The following is a 17,660-nucleotide window of genomic DNA, read 5'->3' on the forward strand; positions in this document are numbered from 1 at the left end:
GGGCACCTGTCGCGGTGAGCCGCGGCCGAGCTGCCGTAAAGCGCGGCGGCCGCTCGCCGCCCGGAGCTACAGCCGCCGCGCTGCCGTAAAGCGCGGGGAGGTGTCGCAAAGCCGGCGCGGCGGCAGGGCGGCGGCGGCGGCGGCCTCGGAGCGGCCTCGGCCAGGCCTCGGCCAGCACCGCCGCGGGGTCCCGGCCCGGGCTCGGCGCCGCCATGGCCGCGGTCTGGCAGCAGCTGCTGGCCCTGGACGCCAGGTGAGCCCCGGGGGGCGCCGCGGGGGGGAGCCTGGGGGTGCTGCTGCCCACTGCCCCCCGGGGGTCCCTGCTGCCCACTGCCCCCCGGGGGTCCCTGATGCCCACTGCCCCCTGATGCCCTCTGCTCCCTGGGGTCCCTGGTGCCCACTGCCCCTTCGGGCCCCTGCTGCCCACTGCCCCCTGGGGTTCCCTGGTACCCACTGCCCCCCGGGGGTCCCTGATGCCCAGGTCCCTGCTGCCCACTGCCCGCTGGGATCCCTGCTGCCCACTGCCCGCTGGGATCCCTGATGCCCACTGCCCCCTGGGGTCCCTGCTGCCCACTGCCCGCTGGGATCCCTGATGCCCACTGCCCCCTGGGGTCCCTGCTGCCCACTGCCCCCTGGGATCCTTGATGCCCACTGCCCCCTGATGCCCTCTGCCCCCTGGGGTCCCTGGTGCCCACTGCCCCTTCGGGCCCCTGCTGCCCACTGCCCCCCGGGGGTCCCTGATGCTCAGGTCCCTGGTGGCCACTGCTCTCTGGCACCCCCTTTACCCTCTGCTTTGTACCCTTCTTTACTTTCTGTGCCCCCCTGTGCCCCCTGGCACCCCCCTCACGGTGCCCCCTGCAGGTACGCTGCGTACCGCACGCCGCGGTGCTCTCCGTGCCCCCTGTGCCCCCCTGGCCCCTGCTTACCCCTGTTCACCCCTGTTCACCCCTGTGCCCCCTGTGCCCCCTGGCCCCTGCTCACCCCTGTTCACCCCTGTACCCCCTGGCTCCTGCTCACCGTGGTGCCCCCTGTGCCCCCTGGCCCCCGCTCACCGTGGTGCCCCCCGCAGGTACGCTGCGTACCGCACGCCGCGGTGCCCGCAGTTCCGGACGCAGTACGTGCGGCGCCGCAGCCAGCTGCTGCGGGCGGGGGCGGAGGCCTGGGGGTGCCAGGAGGCCGCCCGGCGCCGCTGGTACCTGCGGCTCCGTGCCAGGCTGCTGGCCCAGCGCTTCGGAGCCCTCTCCGAGCCGGGCGCCGGCCGCGCCCACAGCGGCAGCGCCCTGCGGGCCAGCAGGAGCACCCTGGACAGGATGGAGGTAATTGGGGGTGGGGGTAGGGAGGAGGGGGGGCGCCCCTTTGGTAGCCCCTGGCGCCCCTTTGGTAGCCCTTGGCGCCCCTTAGGTAGCCCCTGGTGCCCCTTTGGTAGCCCCTGGTGCCCCTTTGGTAGCCCCTGGCGCCCCTTTGGTAGCCCCTTGTGTCCCTTTGGTGGCCTCTGGTGCCCCTCTGATAGCCCTCGGTGCCCCTCTGGTAGCCTCTGTCGCCCCTTTGGTAGCCTCTGTCGCCCCTTTGGTAGCCTCTGGTGCCCCTCTGGTAGCCCTTGGCACCCTTTTGGTAGCCCCTGGTGCCTCTTTGGTAGGCCTTGGTGCCCCTCTAGTACCCCCTGGTGTCCCTTGGTGCCCCCCTGGCGCCCCCTGGCACTGTGCCCTCCCCACAGGACTTTGAGGATGCCCCCCGGGGGCAGCGGCGCCCCCTGAGCAGGGCAGGGCAGCAGGAGCGGTGAGGGGAGGGGAGGGGGGGGAGGGAGGGGGAAGAGGGGAGGGGGAGGGGAAGAGGGGAGGGGAGGGGAGAGGGAGGGAGGAGGAAGAGGGGAGGGGAGGGGAGAGGGAGGGGAGGGGGGAGGGAGGGAGGGGTGTTGGGAGAGTCAAGGTGGGAGAGGAAGGGAGAGGAGGGGGCTCGGGGGGGAGGGGGAGGAGGGAGGAAGGCAGGGGGCAGGCAGGGGGCTTGAGGGGGGTCAAGGGGGGTGGAAGTCAGGGTGGGGGTTTGGGGGTCAGGAGGGGATCAAGGGGGGGGTCAAGAGGAGGGAGTTTGGGGGATCAGGGTGGGGGTCAAGAGGAGGGAGTTTGGGGGATCAGGGTGGGGGTCAAGAGGAGGGTTGGGAGGCTCTGACCTTCCCCTTTCCCCTCCCCTGCTCCCCCCTGCCCTGCCCTGCGCTGGCAGTGCCCCCGGGGTGGTGCCCACGCCGCTGGCAGAGGCCAGCAGGGCCATGGCTGGGGGCACCTCCCTGAGCCAGAACTATGAGTTCCGAGGAGTCTGCCACGTGTTCGACCAGCACAGCGACAGCCCCGGTGAGGGCCCGGGGGGCGCTGGGGGGCACTGGGAGGGACTGGGAGGGACTGGGAGGGACTGGCACAGCCTGGACAGGGACTGGGAGGAAACTGGGAAGGTACTGGGTGGGGATTATGAGGAATGGGGAGGGACTGGGAAGGGACTGGAGGGAACTGGGAGGAGTCTGGGAGGGGACTGGAATGGACTGGGAGGGCCTGGGAGGGGATTGAGAGGCACTGGAGGGGAGTGGGAGGGGTTGGGAGGGGACTGGGAGAGACTGGGAGGGAATTGAGAGGCACTGGAGGGAACTGGGAGGGGATTGGGAGTGACTGGGAGGGGATTGGGAGGGACTGGGAGGAGTCTGGGACGGGATTGGGAGGGACTGGGAGGGCCTGGAGGGCACTGAGAGACACTGAAGTGGACTGAGAGGGATTGGGAGGGGACTGGGAGGGAGTGGGAGGGAGTGGGCGGGGCCTGCAGGGCCTGGGAGGGAGTAGGCGGGGCCAGCAGGGCCTGGGCAGGGTGGCGCTGGGTGGGGCGGTGCTGGGCAGGGCTGGCAGGGCCTGGGTGGGGTGGCGCTGGGCAGGGTGGTGCCGGGCGGGGCAGCACTGGGCGGAGCGGCACTGGGCGGGGCAGCACTGGGCGGGGTGGCGCCGGGCGGGGCAGCACTGGGTGGGGCGGCACTGGGCGGAGCGGCACTGGGCGGGGCAGCACTGGGCGGGGCGGTGCCGGGCGGGGCAGCACTGGGTGGGGTGGCGCTGGGCGGGGCGGCGCTGGGTGGGGCGGCACTGGGCGGGGCGGCGCTGGGCGGGGCGGAGCTGGGTGGGGCGGCACTGGGTGGGGCGGCACTGGGCGGGGTGGCGCCGGGCGCCATGGCACTGGGCAGGGCGGCACTGGGCGGGGCGGCACTGGGCGGGGCGGCGCCGGGCGGGGTGGCGCCGGGCGGGGCGGCACTGGGTGGGGTGGCGCTGGGCAGGGCGGTGCCGGGCGGGGTGGTGCTGGGCGGGGCAGCACTGGGCAGGGCGGCGCCGGGCGGGGCGGGGCGGGGCAGCTGCCTCACTCTGGCGCCCCGGCGGCAGTGCCCAAGGTGCAGTTCGCTCACCACGACCGGCACCTGCTGGCCTGCTGCTCGCTGGACGGCAGCATCTCGGTGTGCCGGCTGGGCCCGGGGCCGCCGGCGGTGCTGCGCGTGCTGCGCGGCCACGGCGCCGGCGTCGCCGACCTCGACTGGTCGCTGGCCAACGACGTCCTGGTCTCGGCCTCGCTGGACGGCAGCCTGCGGCTCTGGGCGCCGGGCCGGGGGCTCTGCATCCGCCGCGTGCCCGACCCCGACGGCGCCCCCCTGCTGTGCTGCGCCTTCCAGCCCCTCAACAACAACCTCACCGTGGTGAGTGCCGGCCCCCGGCCCCTGTGCCAGCCCCTGTGCCCCTGTGCCAGCCCCTGAGCCCCTGTGCCAGCCCCTGTGCCCCCCTGAGCCCCTGTGCCCCCCTGAGCCCCTGTGCCCCCCTGCTGTGCTGCGCCTTCCAGCCCCTCAACAACAACCTCACCGTGGTGAGTGCCAGGCCCTGAGCCCCTGTGCCAGCCCCTGTGCCCCCCTGAGCCCCTGTGCCAGCCCCTGAGCCCCTGTGCCCCCCTGCTGTGCTGCGCCTTCCAGCCCCTCAACAACAACCTCACCGTGGTGAGTGCCAGCCCCTGAGCCCCTGTGCCAGCCCCTGTGCCCCTGTGCCAGCCCCTGTGCCCCCCTCAGCCCCTGTGCCAGCCCCTGTGCCCCCCTGAGCCCCTGTGCCAGCGCCTGTGCCCCTGTGCCCCCCTGAGCCCCTGTGCCAGCCCCTGTGCCCCCCTGAGCCCCTGTGCCCCCCTCAGCCCCTGTGCCAGCCCCTGTGCCCCTGTGCCCCCCTGAGCCCCTGTGCCAGCCCCTGTGCCCCCCTGAGCCCCTGTGCCCCCCCTGCTGTGCTGCGCCTTCCAGCCCCTCAACAACAACCTCACCGTGGTGAGTGCCGGCCCCCGGCCCCTGTGCCAGCCCCTGTGCCCCCCTGAGCCCCTGTGCCAGCCCCTGTGCCAGCCCCTGTGCCAGCCCCTGAGCCCCTGTGCCAGCCCCTGAGCCCCTGTGCCAGCCCCTGTGCCCCCCTGAGCCCTGCTGCCAGCCCCTGTGCCCCCCTGAGCCCCTGTGCCCCCCTGCTGTGCTGCGCCTTCCAGCCCCTCAACAACCACCTCACCGTGGTGAGTGCCGGCCCCTGTGCCCCCATGCCAGCCCCTGTGCCCCCCCGTGCCCCTGCTGCCAGCCCCTGCCTGCCCCTCTGGGTCCCCTGGGTGCCCCCTGAGTGGCCAATAGTGACCCAGCCCTGGGTAGTGCCAGCCTGAGGCCAGCCTGGGTATTGTCTAGGTGCTCCCTGGGTATCCAGTGATAAGTTCTTCCTGGGTAATGCCAGCCTGGTGCCAGCCTGATGCCAGTCCAGTGTCCCACTCAGTGTTGCCTGGGTTCCTAATTACAACCTGAGCACAGTTAGTGCCAGCCTGAGTGCCCCCTGGGTGCCCCCTGGGTGCCCAATGGTAACCCACCCCTGGGTAGTGCCAGCTTAATGCCGGCCTCAGCGCCACGCTTGGTGGGTGCCCCTGGGGTTGGGGGTGCCTCTCTTGCCACAGGTGCCAGGCTGGCTGCTTCTGGTGCTGTGTGTGCCAGGCTGGGTGCCAGGCTCAGTCCTCCCATCTGGGCAGTGCCAGGATAGGTTCATCAGGGTCTGGGTGTGCCAGGCTGGGTGCCCCTGGGTCTGGTGATACCAGGGTGGGTGCCCCCCAGGTGCGGTGGTGCCAGGCTGGGTGCCAGGCTGGGTGCCTCTGGGCCCTGGGGGGGTGCCAGGGGGGGTTGGCCCCCTGTGCCAGGCTCCCTGCCCATGCCCCTCCCCCCCAGGTGGGCAGTGCCAGGCACACGGTGCGGGTGGTGAACATCTCCACCGGGAAGGCTGCCAAGGGCGGCACCGGGCGGGTGCCAGGCAGGGTCCTGGCGCTGTGCTTCGACCCCCCTGGGAGGGTCCTGTGGGCAGGGGACGACAGAGGCTCAGTGAGCAGCTTCCTGTGCGACCCCAACACAGGTACGGGGAGGGGAGGGGCTGGGAGGGGATTGGGCGGGGCTGGGTGGGGCTGGGAGGGGATTGGGTGGGGATTGGGTGGGGCTGGAAGGGACTGAGAGAGGACTGGGTGGGGCTGGAAGGGACTGAGAGAGGACTGGGTGGGGCCTGGGAGGGGATTGGGAGGGGCTGGGTGGGGCTGGGAGGGGATTGGGTGGGGCTGGGAGGGGATTGGGCAGGGCTGGGTGGGGCTGGGAGGGGATTGGGTGGGGATTGGGTGGGGCTGGAAGGGACTGAGAGAGGACTGGGTGGGGCTGGGAGGGGATTAGGTGGGGCCGGGAGGGACTGAGAGAGATTGGGTGGGGCTGGGAAGGTTCCATGGGTGCCAGGCTGGGCCTTGGCCTCCTCTGTGTCCCTGGGTTGGTGCCAGGCTGGGTGCTGCCCCCCTGGGGGTGCCAGGCTGGGTGCTGCCCCCCTGGGGGTGCCAGGCTGGGTGCTGCCCTGGTGGAGCTGCCAGGCCGGCCCTGAGCCCGGTGCCCGCCGGCAGGGCAGCTGAGCCGCGCGGGCAGGGTGCTGGTGCAGCCTGGCGGTGCCATCACCTCCCTCAGTGCCAGGGCCTGGGCCAGCAGAGAGGCTCCTGACCCCTCCCTGCTGCTCAATGCCAGCCCAGACCGACTGCTGCTCTTCAGGTGGGCACCAGGGCCGGGCACAGCTGGCACCGCTGCTCCCTTGGGGCTCTCCTGTAGGGGAGTGGAGCAGGAGGAAGGGTTTGGGGGGTGGCAGGGGGGAGGCTGTGCCAGAGCTTCCCCAGCACGGGGTGGGCATTGAGGTGGGCACAGGGTGGGCACAGTTGGCATCCAAGCTCCTTTGGAGGTCTCTTGTAGGGTGGGGGAGGAGGAGGAGGACTTGGGGGGTGCCAGGGGTGAGGCTGTGCCACAGGGTGGGCATTGAGGTGGGCACAGGGTGGGCACAGTTGGCACCAAAGTCCCTTTGGGAGCCTCTTGTAGGGTGGGGGAGGAGGAGGGCTTGGGGGGTGCCAGGGGTGAGGCTGTGCCACAGGGTGGGCATTGAGGTGGGCACAGGGTGGGCACAGTTGGCTCCAAACCGTCTCTGGGAGCGGAGGGGGGAGGGGAAGGAGGGCTGAGGGGTGCCAGGGCTGAGGCCCTGCCAGAGCTTGCCTAGCACAGGGTGGGCACCAGAGGCGGCACAGGGGTGGGCGGGGGCTGGGCCCAGCTGGCACCACAGCCCCTGTGTGCCCCCAGCCTGGTGCAGGAGGAGGGCTCAGCGGTGCCAGGCCTGAGGCTGCGCCGCAGCTTCCCCACCAGGCACCGAGGGCACCACCTGCGGAGCTGCTTCTGCCCTCTGATGTCCTTCCGCCAGGGAGCCTGCGTGGGTAAGGGGCACCTGCGGGCACCAGGGGGGCTGGGGTGGCACCAAGGGGGCTGGGGATTGGCACTAAGGGCTCTGGGGGTGGCACAAGGGGTCTAGAGCGGTACCAAGGGAGCTCTGGGGTGGCACCAAGGGGGCTCCGGGGTGGTAAAAATGGGGTTGGGGTTGGCACCAGGAGCTCTGGGACTGGCACCAAGGGGGCTGGGGGGGTGGCACCAGGGGGGGCTCTGGGGTGGCATCAAAGGAGCTGGAGTGGCAACAAGAGGGGATCTTGGGTGGCACTGAGGAAGCTGGGGGTGCTGCAAGGGGTCTGGAGTGGTACCAAGGGCCCTGGGGGGGGGTGGTGTGGCAAGAGGGGTCTGGGGTTGGCACCAAGGGCCCTGGTTGGGGGGGGGTTGGCAAGAGGGGTCTGGGGTGGGCACCAAGGGCCCTGGTTGGGGGGGGGTTGGCAAGAGGGGTCTGGGGTTGGCACCGAGGAAGCTGGGGGTGGTGAAAATGGGGCTGGGGCTGGCAGCTGGGACTGCAGGCTGGCACCAGGCCCGGTGGGGCTGGCAGCTGGGACTCCAGGCTGGCACCAGGCCCGGTGGGGCTGGCAGTTGGGACTCCAGGCTGGCACCAGGCCTGGTGGGGCTGGCAGCTGGGACTCCAGGCTGGCACCAGGCCCCCTGGGGCTGGCAGCTGGGACTCCTGGCTGGCACCAGGCCCCCTGGGGCTGGCAGCTGGGACTCCTGGCTGGCACCAGGCCCCCTGGGGCTGGCAGCTGGGACTCCTGGCTGGCACCAGGCCCCCTGGGGCTGGCAGCTGGGACTCCAGGCTGGCACCAGGCCCGGTGGGGCTGGCAGCTGGGACTCCTGGCTGGCACCAGGCCCGGTGGGGCTGGCAGCTGGCACGCCAGGCTGGCACCAGGCCCGGTGGGGCGGGGGCAGCGGCCGGGCGCCCGCTGACGGGGCCGGTGCCCGCAGTGACGGGCAGCGAGGACGGCTCGGTGCTGTTCTTCGACGTGGGGCGGGCAGCTCGTGCCAGCCTCAACGCCCTGCAGGGCCACGGCGCCGCCGTGCTGGCCGTGGCCTTCAACTGCGACGAGAGCCTGCTGGCCTCCAGCGACGCCAAGGGCACCGTCATCGTCTGGCGCCGCCAGAGCGCCCCCTGACCGCCGGGCACCGCCTGGCACCGCCTGGCACCGCCGGGCAGCGCCTGCAGCCCGCCGCCGGCAGTGCCCCCTGCCCGCCTGCCCTCAGCCATGGCACTCATAGACCCCCCCCGTGCCAGGCTGGCATCATCCCTGGCACTCATAGACCCCCCCCCCGTGCCAGGCTGGCATCATCCCTGGCACAGCCCTGCCCCTTGACAGCCTGCCATCAGCCATGGCATTCATAGACCCCCCCCGTGCCAGGCTGGCATCATCCCTGGCACTCATAGACCCCCCCCGTGCCAGGCTGGCATCATCCCTGGCACAGCCCTGCCCCTTGCCAGCCTGCCATCAGCCATGGCACTCATAGACCCCCCCCTGTGCCAGGCTGGCATCATCCCTGGCACAGCCCTGCCCCTTGCCAGCCTGCCATCAGCCATGGCATTCATAGACACCCCCCCCCTGTGCCAGGCTGGCATCATCCCTGGCACAGCCCTGCCCCTTGCCAGCCTGCCATCAGCCATGGCACTCATAGACCGCCCCCCCGTGCCCACCTGGCATTGGCCCTGGCACTCATAGACTCCCCCGTGCCAGGCTGGCATCATCCCTGGCACTCATAGCCCCCCCCCCCCCCCCATGCCAGGCTGGCATCATCCCTGGCACAGCCTTCCCCATGCCAGGCTGGCATCATTCTTGGCATTGGCACACGTCCCCCATGCCAGGCTGGCATCATGTCTGGCACTCACAGACCCCACCCCGTGCCAGCCTGGCATCATTCTTGGCATTGGCAGATCCCCTTCCAAGACCCCAAATAAAGCTCTCCTGGCATCAACCAAGCTCCTGAAGGATCCTGTGCCAGCCTGGCATCATTCTTGGCATTGGCAGACTCCCCCCCGACCCCAAATCTCTCCTGGCATCAGCCCTGGCCATGACAGACCTCTCTGTGCCAGCCTGGCACTGGCCCTGGCTGAGCCCTGGTGTACCTGCCAGGCACCATCCCTGGCATTGCCAGCACCTCTGAGACCCTCCAATGCCATCCCTGGTGCCACATGACACCATCCTTGGGATTGCCAGCCCAGCCTTGTGCCAGCCTGGCATCATCCCTAACACCCCTGAGACCCCCCCCCCCCAGTACCTCTGGCACTATCCTTGGCACCTCCCACCGCCTCATGCCCCCCCTCCCCAGTGCCCACAGCAGGCAGAGGCCACAGGGGTTGGCTGGCAGTGCCCTGTTGGTGCCCAACCCCCAACACAGGAACTTGGCAACACCTGAGACCCACCCTGCGCCCACCTGGCACCACCCTTAGTATCCCCAACACCCCTGACACACCCCCCCAATGCCATCCCTGTGCCCACCTGGCATCCCCAACACTGCTGAGATTATCCCTGTGCCACCCTGTGCCCAGCTGGCACCGTCCTTGGCATCCGTAATACCTCTGAGACTCCCACAATGCCACCCCTCTGCCCACCTGGCACCACCTCTGGCATCACTATCCTCTGAGGCTACCCCTGTGCCCACCTGGTGTCTGCCTGGCACTGTCCTTGGCATTCCCAACCCCCCTCCTGCCAGCCTGGTATCATCCCTAGCATCCCCAATACACCTGAGACCCCCTCAATGCCATCCCTGTACCTGCCTGGCACCACCCTTGGCCTCTCCAACACCCCTGAGACCCTCCCTGCGCCCACCTGGTACCCTCTTGGCACCCCCCCATGCCCCATGTCCGCCTTCCCCAGCGCCCACAGCAGGCAGAGGCCACAGGGGTTGGCTGGCAGTGCCCTGTTGGTGCCAGGCCCTCAGCAGAGGAACTTCCGGCAGGTGCCAGCTCCACACTTGCACTCCATGCGCCCCCTGGCACGGGGGGACCCCCCTGGTCCCCCCCCCAGATGCCAACCCGAAGTTGGAGTCCATTTGGCTGCTCTCGGCGTCCACTGGGTCCACTGCAGGGGGCACAGGGTGGGCACAGGGCAGGGGGGCACAGGTTAGCAACTGAGGGGTACTCAAGTGACCCTTCAGTGCCCAGGGGAGCCCTTGGTGCCCACCCATGGCCAGAGAGGGGGCTGAGGGGGGAGGTATGGGGAGGTGCCAACGGAGCTCTGGGGTGGCACCGGGGGGGTCTAGGGTAGCACCAAGGGGGCTGGGGTGGGGAAGGGTGCTATGGGGCAGCCACGGGGCACTGTGGGTGCTAGGGGGTGCTGTGGAGCGGCCATTTGGCACTAGGGGGCATGGTGGGGCAGCAACAGGGCATCCATGGGGCACTAGGGGCGCTGCAGGGCACTATGGGGCTGCTAGGTGGCACTATGGGGATGGTATGTGGCTCTACGGCCACCAGGGGTCACTGTGCGGCACTATGGGGCTGCTATGTGGTGCTCTGGCCACCAGGGGTCACCGTGGGGCACTAGGGGGCTGTTATGTGGCTCTATGGGACTGCTGTGTGGTGCTCTGGCCACCAGGGGTCACTATGGGGCACGATAGGGCTGTTATTTGGCTCTATGGGACTGCTGTATGGTGCTATGGTCACCAGGGGTCACTGTGGGGCACTATGGGGCTGTTATGTGGCTCTATGGGACTGCTGTGTGGTGCTCTGGCCACCAGGGGTCACTATGGGGCTGCTATGTGGCTCTATGGAGCTGCTATGTGGTGCTCCGGCCACCAGAGGTCACCATGGGGCACTATGGGGCTGCTATGTGGCTCTATGGGGCTGCTATGTGGTGCTCTGGCCACCAGGGGTCACCATGGGGCACTACGGGACTGCTATGTGGCTCTATGGGGCTGCTATGTGGTGCTCCGGCCACCAGGGGTCACCATGGGGCACTATGGGGCTGCTATGTGGCTCTATGGGGCTGCTATGTGGTGCTCTGGCCACCAGGGGTCACCGTGGGGCACTACGGGGCTGCTATGTGGCTCTATGGGGCTGCTATGTGGTGCTCTGGCCACCAGGGGTCAGCATGGGGCACTACGGGGCTGCTATGTGGCTCTATGGGGCTGCTATGTGGTGCTCTGGCCACCAGGGGTCAGCATGGGGCACTACGGGGCTGCTATGTGGCTCTATGGGGCTGCTATGTGGCGCTCTGGCCACCAGGGGTCACCATGGGGCACTACGGGGCTGCTATGTGGTGCTCTGGCCACCAGGGGTCACCATGGGGCTCTATGGCGTCACTGCGGGGCACGAGGGGGCTGCGATGCGGCACTGTGGGCAGCAGGGGGCGCTGTGCGCTCACCTCTCATGCGGTAGTCGAAGGTGAGCTCCTCCCCGGCCCGGATGTGCCTGGCGCTGAAGAGGGCAATGCGAGGCAGCCGCGGGTCCAGGTTCTCGATGAAGACATTGAACACCTGCAGGTTGGGCTCGCACTGCCCGTGGGGGGGGAGGCAATTAACGGCTAATTAGAGCCCTAATTAGCGGCTAATTAAAGGGTAATAAACGGCTGATGAAGGGGGAGCCAGAGGTGCAGGTTCTCAGGCAAGACACTGAATGCCTGCTGGTTGGGCTAGCATGCAAGGGGGTGATTAATGGATAATTAGTGGCATAGTAAAGGTTAATTAATTGCTGAGGAGTAGCTAATTAATGGCTATTAATGTGATTAAAGGCTAAATAATTGCTGATCAATGGCAGCCGTGGGTCCAGCTTCTTGATGAAGAGAGTGGAAGCATGTCGGTTGGGCTTGCACTGCCAGGAGTCAATTAATGGCTAATTAAGGGTTAAAGGCTAATTAAGAGCTCATTAAAAGCTAATGACTAGCTAAGTAATGGCTGATTAACAGCTGATTAAATGCTGATTAACGATTAATGAAGATGATTAAGGGCTGATTACTGGCAGCCTCGGGTCCTGAGGGTTGGGCTCACACCACCTGGGGGGTTAGTTAATGGCTCATTAAACATTAATTAACAGCTAAAAGAAAGGCTAATTAGACCTTAGGCTAATTATAAAAGAATGGCTAATTAGCAGAAGCCCCCAGGTCAAGATTCTCAAGGGAGATGTTGAAGAGCTGCAGGTTGGCCTAGCACAGCAGGGGGGGAATTAGTGGCTAATTAGTGACTAATTAAAAGCTAAATTATAGCTATTTTGGTGCCAGTGACCTGCTGAAAAAAGGCTTATTAATGCCTATTAAACAAGTAATTAATAGCAGCTCCTGATCGGCCATTAGCGGTTGTAGAAGTTCATTAGCAGCTCATTAGCAGTTACAGGCAGCTCATTAGTGGCCATTAGCAGATATAGGAAGCTCATCAGCGGCCACTAGGGGCCACAGGCAGCTCATTAGTGGCCATTAGCAGCTATAAGCAGCTCATTAATGCCCTCTAGCGGCTATAGGCAGCTCACGAGTGGCCACAAGCGGCTATAGGCAGCTCACCAGTGGCCACTAGCGGCTACAGGCAGCTCACGAGTGGCCACGGGCAGCTATAGGCAGCTCCCTAGAGGCCACTAGCGGCTGTAGGCAGTTCATGAGGAGCCTGTAGCAGCTACAGGCAGCTCATTAGTGGCCATTAGCAGCTATAAGCAGCTCATTAATGATCTCTAGCGGCTATAGGCAGCTCACCAGTGGCCACTAGCGGCTATATGCAACTCATGAGTGGCTACTAGCGGCTATAGGCAGCTCACCAGTGGCCACTAGCGGCTGTAGGCAGTTCATGAGGAGCCTGTAGCAGCTACAGGCAGCTCATTAGTGACTCATTAGCACATATAGGCAGCTCACTGGAGGCCACTAGTGGCTATAGGCAGCTTACTAGCAGCTACTAGTGGCTATAGGCAACTCATGAGTGTCCACTAGCCGCTATAGGCAGCTCACTAGAGGCCACTAGTGGCTATAGGCAGTGCATGAGCAGCCTGTAGTGGCCATAGGCAGCTCACTAGAGGCCACTAGTGGCTATAGGCAGTGCATGAGCAGCCTGTAGTGGCCATAGGCAGCTCACTAGAGGCCACTAGCCGCTATAGGCAGCTCACTAGAGGCCACTAGCGGCTGTAGGCAGTTCATGAGGAGCCTGTAGCAGCTACAGGCAGCTCATTAGTGACTCATTAGCACTTATAGGCAGCTCACTAGAGGCCACTAGCCGCTATAGGCAGCTCACTAGAGGCCACTAGCAGCTGTAGGCAGCTCAAGAGCAGCTACAGGCAGCTCACAAGCAGCCACTAGTGGCTAGAGGCAGCTCTTTAATGACTCACTAGTGCCCATAGGCAGCTATCAGTGGCCATTAGCACTGGCAGGCATCTCATTAGCGGCCACTAGTGGCCATGGCGGCTATATGCAGCTCATGAGCAGCCCGTAGCGGCTACAGGCAGCTCAGTAGCGGCCACTAGTGGCTATGGGCAGGGCAGCAGTGGCCACAGGCAGCTCATTGATGGCCGTTAGCAGCTATAGGCAGCTCACTGATGACCTTCAGCGGCTACAGGCAGCTCAGCAGCGGCAAGCAGCAGCCGCCAGCGGCTAAGGAGGGGCGGGTGAACGCACGCTGTGGTTGACGAAGTGGGAGATGTTGCCGTAGCGCGCTGCGTCCACGGTGTACACGTCCTCCACGTAGTCCAGGTCGAACAGGTAGGTGGCGCCCTGCCGGTCGTACTCCTGCCCCCGCCGCTCCGCCTCCTCCGTCGTGATGATCTGCGGGGGGTGGGGGGTGTGTTCATTAGCACCCATCAGGGTTAATTGGCTGATGAGGGGGGCAGGCTCTGGTGGATTGTGGCTCAGTGGAGGCCGATTGGTGGCTCATTGTTATTGGATTAGCGGTGGCTTGTTGGTAGACTATTAGTGGTTAATTAGCGGCTCGTTAATGATTTGCTACCGGGTCATTAGCGTCTCATTAGCAGGTCATTAAAGGCAGCTCAATAGCCGAGCGATGGCTCGTTGGCAGCTTATGAGCGGCTCAATAGCGACCCCTTAAGGGAGGGAGTCAGGGTGGGGGGGTTGGGAGGGCTCAGGGCAGGGAGAGGATCAAGGTGAGCGAGGAGGGGGTCAGGGTGGGGGTTGGGGTGGATCAGAGTGCAGGGGTTAGGGGGGTGGGGGTGGGGGGTCAAAGGAGGTCAGGAGTGGGATTTAGGCAGGTGAGGAGGGGGTCAGGCAGAGTGGAGGGGGTGAGGAAGGGTCAAGGGGGCTCAGGTCAGGGAGAGGATCAAGATGAGTGAGGAGGGGATCAGGGTGGATCAGAGTGCAGGGGTTTAGGGTGTGGGGGGGGTCAAAGGAGGTCAGGAGCAGGATTCAGGTGAGTGAGGAGGGGGTCAGGGTGGGAGTTGGGAGGGATCAGAGTGCAGGGCTTCAGGGTGGGGTGTGGGGTTTAGGTCAGGAGCAGGATTCAGGTGGGTGAGGAGGGGTGGGTGAGGAGGGGGGCAGGGTAGGAGTGGGGAGGGGTCAGAGTGGAGGCATTCAGGAAGGGCTGGGGGGGGGGGGAGGGGGTCAGGATTGCTCAGATCAGGGAGAGGGCCGAGCACGGTCAGGGGGTGGGATGCAGGACGGCTGAGGAGGGGCTGGGGGGCCGGGTCCGGGTGGCCCCAGGCCGCTCACCTCCCCCACGTACTCCATGACGAAGCGGTGGCTGCGGATGCTGTGCAGGGTGCGCACGCCCCAGCCGCGGCCGTCGGCGGTGCGGAAGATGCAGAGGCAGCGGCGCTCCCCCCGGCCCGCCGCGCCGCCCCCCGCCGCCTCCCCGCGGCGCTGCACCACCCGGTTGGGGCAGTCCCGGCCGCAGCGGCAGCGGGAGTTGCACTCGAAGATGGGCAGCCCGGCCCGCAGCCGCAGCCTGCCCCCCGCCGTGTAGGGGAAGGGGATGCGGGAGGCCCCCGGGCAGCAGCGCCCGGCGCAGCCCTCCCGGTAGCAGTCGCTGCACTCGCAGCCCGCCGCCACCGGCGTCACCTCCACCCCCGGCCCCAGCTTGTAGTCTTCGCCGTAGACGAAATCCCGGGGGGGGCCCTGCAGGTCCACTTCGTTCTCCACCACGATCCGCAGCCCCCCGCCCCTCCCCCCCCCGCCCCCTCCCCCGCCGGAGCTGTTGAGGAGCCGCTCCCAGCGCTGCAGCTCACGGCGCTGCTCCGCCTTCTGCCGCAGGTAGGACACCGCCCGGGGGGGCAAGCCCCGGGGGCCCGGGCGGAAAGGGCCCCCCGGGGCCCGGCCCAGGTCGAGGTGGAGCTGCCGGAGCAGCCCCGGGCACCGCAGGTTCTTTTTGGGCTCCCAGGTGTTGGAGCTCTCAGGGTAGCCCTCCCACTTCACCAGGTAGAAGTCTTCGTCCTGGAGGGGAGGGGGGCAAGGGGGAGGGCAAAGAGAGGGCGCGGGGAGAGGCTAAAGGGGCTCGAAAGGGGCTGGGGGGGCTCAAAAGGGGAAATTGGGGGGCCTGAGGGGGAGTCTACAGTGGGAATTGGGGGGCAGGTAAAGGGGGAATTGGGGAGGGCTGGGGGGCTCTCAAAGGGGATATTTGGGGTCTGGGGGGGTAAAGGGTGAATAGGGGGGAAGGGGGGGCTCTAAGGGGGATATTGGGGGGCTGGGGAGTAAAGGGGGAATAGGGGGGAAGGGGGGGCTCTAAGGGGGATATTGGGGGGCTGGGGAGTAAAGGGGGAATAGGGGGTGTGGGGGGCTAAGAGGGACTCTAAAGGGGGAATTGGGGCCCCGGGAGGGGCTCTGAAAGGGGGACTGAGGGGGGTGGGGGGATAAGGGGGGAATTTATGGGGGGGGAATTGGGGGGGGCTGGAGGTCTCTAAAGGAGGATATTTGGTGTCTGAGGGAGGGCAAAGATGGAAATGGGGTGGGGCAGAAAGCGGCAATGGGGGGAGAGCGGTGAGGGGGGTACAGGGGGCAGGATTTGTCCTGGGGGCATCCCAGTGCTACCGGGGGGCGGGGTCCCGGTGCCGCCGGGGCTCGTCCCTGACCTTGACCCTGCGGTAGTCCAGCAGCTGCTCGACCTCGAAGTGCCGCCGCAGGGTCCGGCGGCTGACTCCCAGCGCCGGGCACCGGAGGCGCCGCAGTCGGCAGAGTTCCGCCAGCTGCCGCCACGACGATTTGCAGCTCACAGAGCACTCTGCGGGGGGAGGGGGGACGCCGTTACCGGGGGGAGAGAAAGGGAAGGGGCTCAGAACCGTCCTCCGTGTGCTCCCCCCCCCAGGGCACCGGCAGCGCTCCCAGCACCGGATCCGCCCTGCCCAGTACCGGAATCTTCCCCAGCGTCCCGGTCCCGGCTCCCCGCTCCGGTCCCAGCTGCTCGCTCCCCGGTCCCGGTCCCGAGTGCCCACTAGATCCTCATTCCCTTCCAGACCTGGTCCCGATTCCCCTCCAGCCCCGATCCGGATCCCGGTTCCGGTTGCATTCTGGTCCCGGTCCCGAGTCCCCCGCCCGGTGCCGGTCCCGGTCCCAGGCCCGCTTCCCCTCCAGCCCCGATCCGGATCCCGGTTCCGGTTGCCCTGCAGCCGCGGTGCTGGTTCCGATTCCCTCCCGGTCCCGGGTCTCGTTCGGCTCGAGGCCGCCGTCCCGCGCGCACCTTTTAAATTTTCCGCCATTTCTGTTCCTCTTCCGCCACCTCTCGCTCCCTGACGTCACTTCCGCTCCTTTCCCTCTCGGCCACGTCACGTCCGCCCGGCGCCGCGCCTGTTCGCCTCCCCCGCCCCGCTCCTTTCCTCGCTTCCCATTGGTTGAGGCGCGTCCTCATTTGCATAGGGGGCGGTGCCGCTGCCGGCGCTGCGCGGAGCGTGGGCAGCTCAGTATCGGCTGAGCAACGGCTGCGGAGCGGCGCCCGAGGGGCTGGGGGAGGGCGAACGGAGGCTTCATTAGGGGCTAATGAGGGGCTCATTAGGGGCTAATGAAGGGCGCATTAGGGGCTAATGGACGGCACACTGAGGCTTCATTAGGGGCTAATGAAGGGCTCCTTAATGGCTAATGAAGGGCGCATTAGGGGCTAATGAACGGCTCCTTAATGGCCCAACCCCCTCCCAGTCCATAGTGGGAGCCCCCCAGTCCCCTCCCAGTCCATACTGGGAGCCCCCCAACCCCCTCCCAGTCCATAGTGGGAGCCCCCCAGTCCCCTCCCACCTCCCTCCCAGTCCATACTGTGAGCCCCCAATCCCCTCCCAGTCCATACTGGGAGCCCAGTTCAGGGCCTCAGCTTTATTCAGCTTTGGGATCCCCCCAGGACCTACTGGGACTCACTGGAACATACTGGGAGCCCCCCCAGTCCATACTGGGGTGGGGCAATAAATAAGGAGAGTGGGGGCAGAAGGCACCCAGGGCTGGGGAGGCAGGAACTGGTTTATACTGGTCCATACTGGAAGGGCCTCCAGGGGCCTGGAGATCCCAGTCTGGGCACTCTGCCAGCCCTTACTGGTCCATACTGGGAGGTCAGAAGGCCACAGGGGTGATGAGAGCCCATGTAAGGTCTTGTACTGGTCCATACTGGTCTGTAGTGGTCCATACTGGGAGGACAGAAGGCCACAGGGATGAAGAGATCCTGGGTGAGACGCTGTACTGGTCCATACTGGGAGGACACAAGGCCACAGGGGTGATGCCAGGCAAGATGCTGTACTGGTCCATACTGGGAGGACACAAGGCCACAGGAGTGAAGAGTTCCCAGTCCAAACTGGTCCATACTGGGATGGCTGAAGGCTGTGCCAGTGCTGTCATCCCAGCTGGTAGGCTGTACTAGTCCAAACTGGTCTGACCCAAGCCAACACAGAGCTCCCAGTTGGGCTCCCAGTCCCTTACTGGTCCATACCGGTCCATACCAGTCTAACCCAAACCAACAGAGCTCCCAGCTGGGCTCCCAGTCCTTTACTGGTCCATACTGGTCCTTA

General features: G+C 66.8%; 2 protein-coding genes across 2 annotated transcripts; one reads left to right on the forward strand and one right to left on the reverse strand.

Moving 5' to 3' along the window:
- The first annotated feature begins 169 nt into the window (after positions 1-169).
- WDR13 (WD repeat domain 13) lies at positions 170-7,929 on the forward strand. Its single transcript, XM_054177240.1, has 9 exons — positions 170-253; positions 1,070-1,316; positions 1,715-1,776; positions 2,218-2,345; positions 3,405-3,712; positions 5,234-5,414; positions 5,938-6,079; positions 6,653-6,783; positions 7,742-7,929. Exons 1-9 carry the CDS (start codon positions 213-215, stop codon positions 7,927-7,929), a joined length of 1,428 nt encoding a protein of 475 aa, XP_054033215.1. The 5' UTR covers positions 170-212.
- Positions 7,930-9,638: 1,709 nt separating this feature from the next.
- LOC104300442 (histone-lysine N-methyltransferase SUV39H1-like) lies at positions 9,639-16,373 on the reverse strand. The gene is given in 6 exon segments (XM_054177293.1): positions 9,639-9,783; positions 9,785-9,846; positions 11,128-11,257; positions 13,351-13,497; positions 14,395-15,114; positions 15,750-16,373. Coding segments are annotated over 6 exon segments (1,764 nt in total). The 3' UTR covers positions 9,639-9,702.
- Positions 16,374-17,660: the final 1,287 nt, after the last annotated feature.

This window comes from Dryobates pubescens, chromosome 39, assembly GCF_014839835.1.
Source record: "Dryobates pubescens isolate bDryPub1 chromosome 39, bDryPub1.pri, whole genome shotgun sequence".
NCBI lineage: Eukaryota > Metazoa > Chordata > Aves > Piciformes > Picidae > Dryobates > Dryobates pubescens.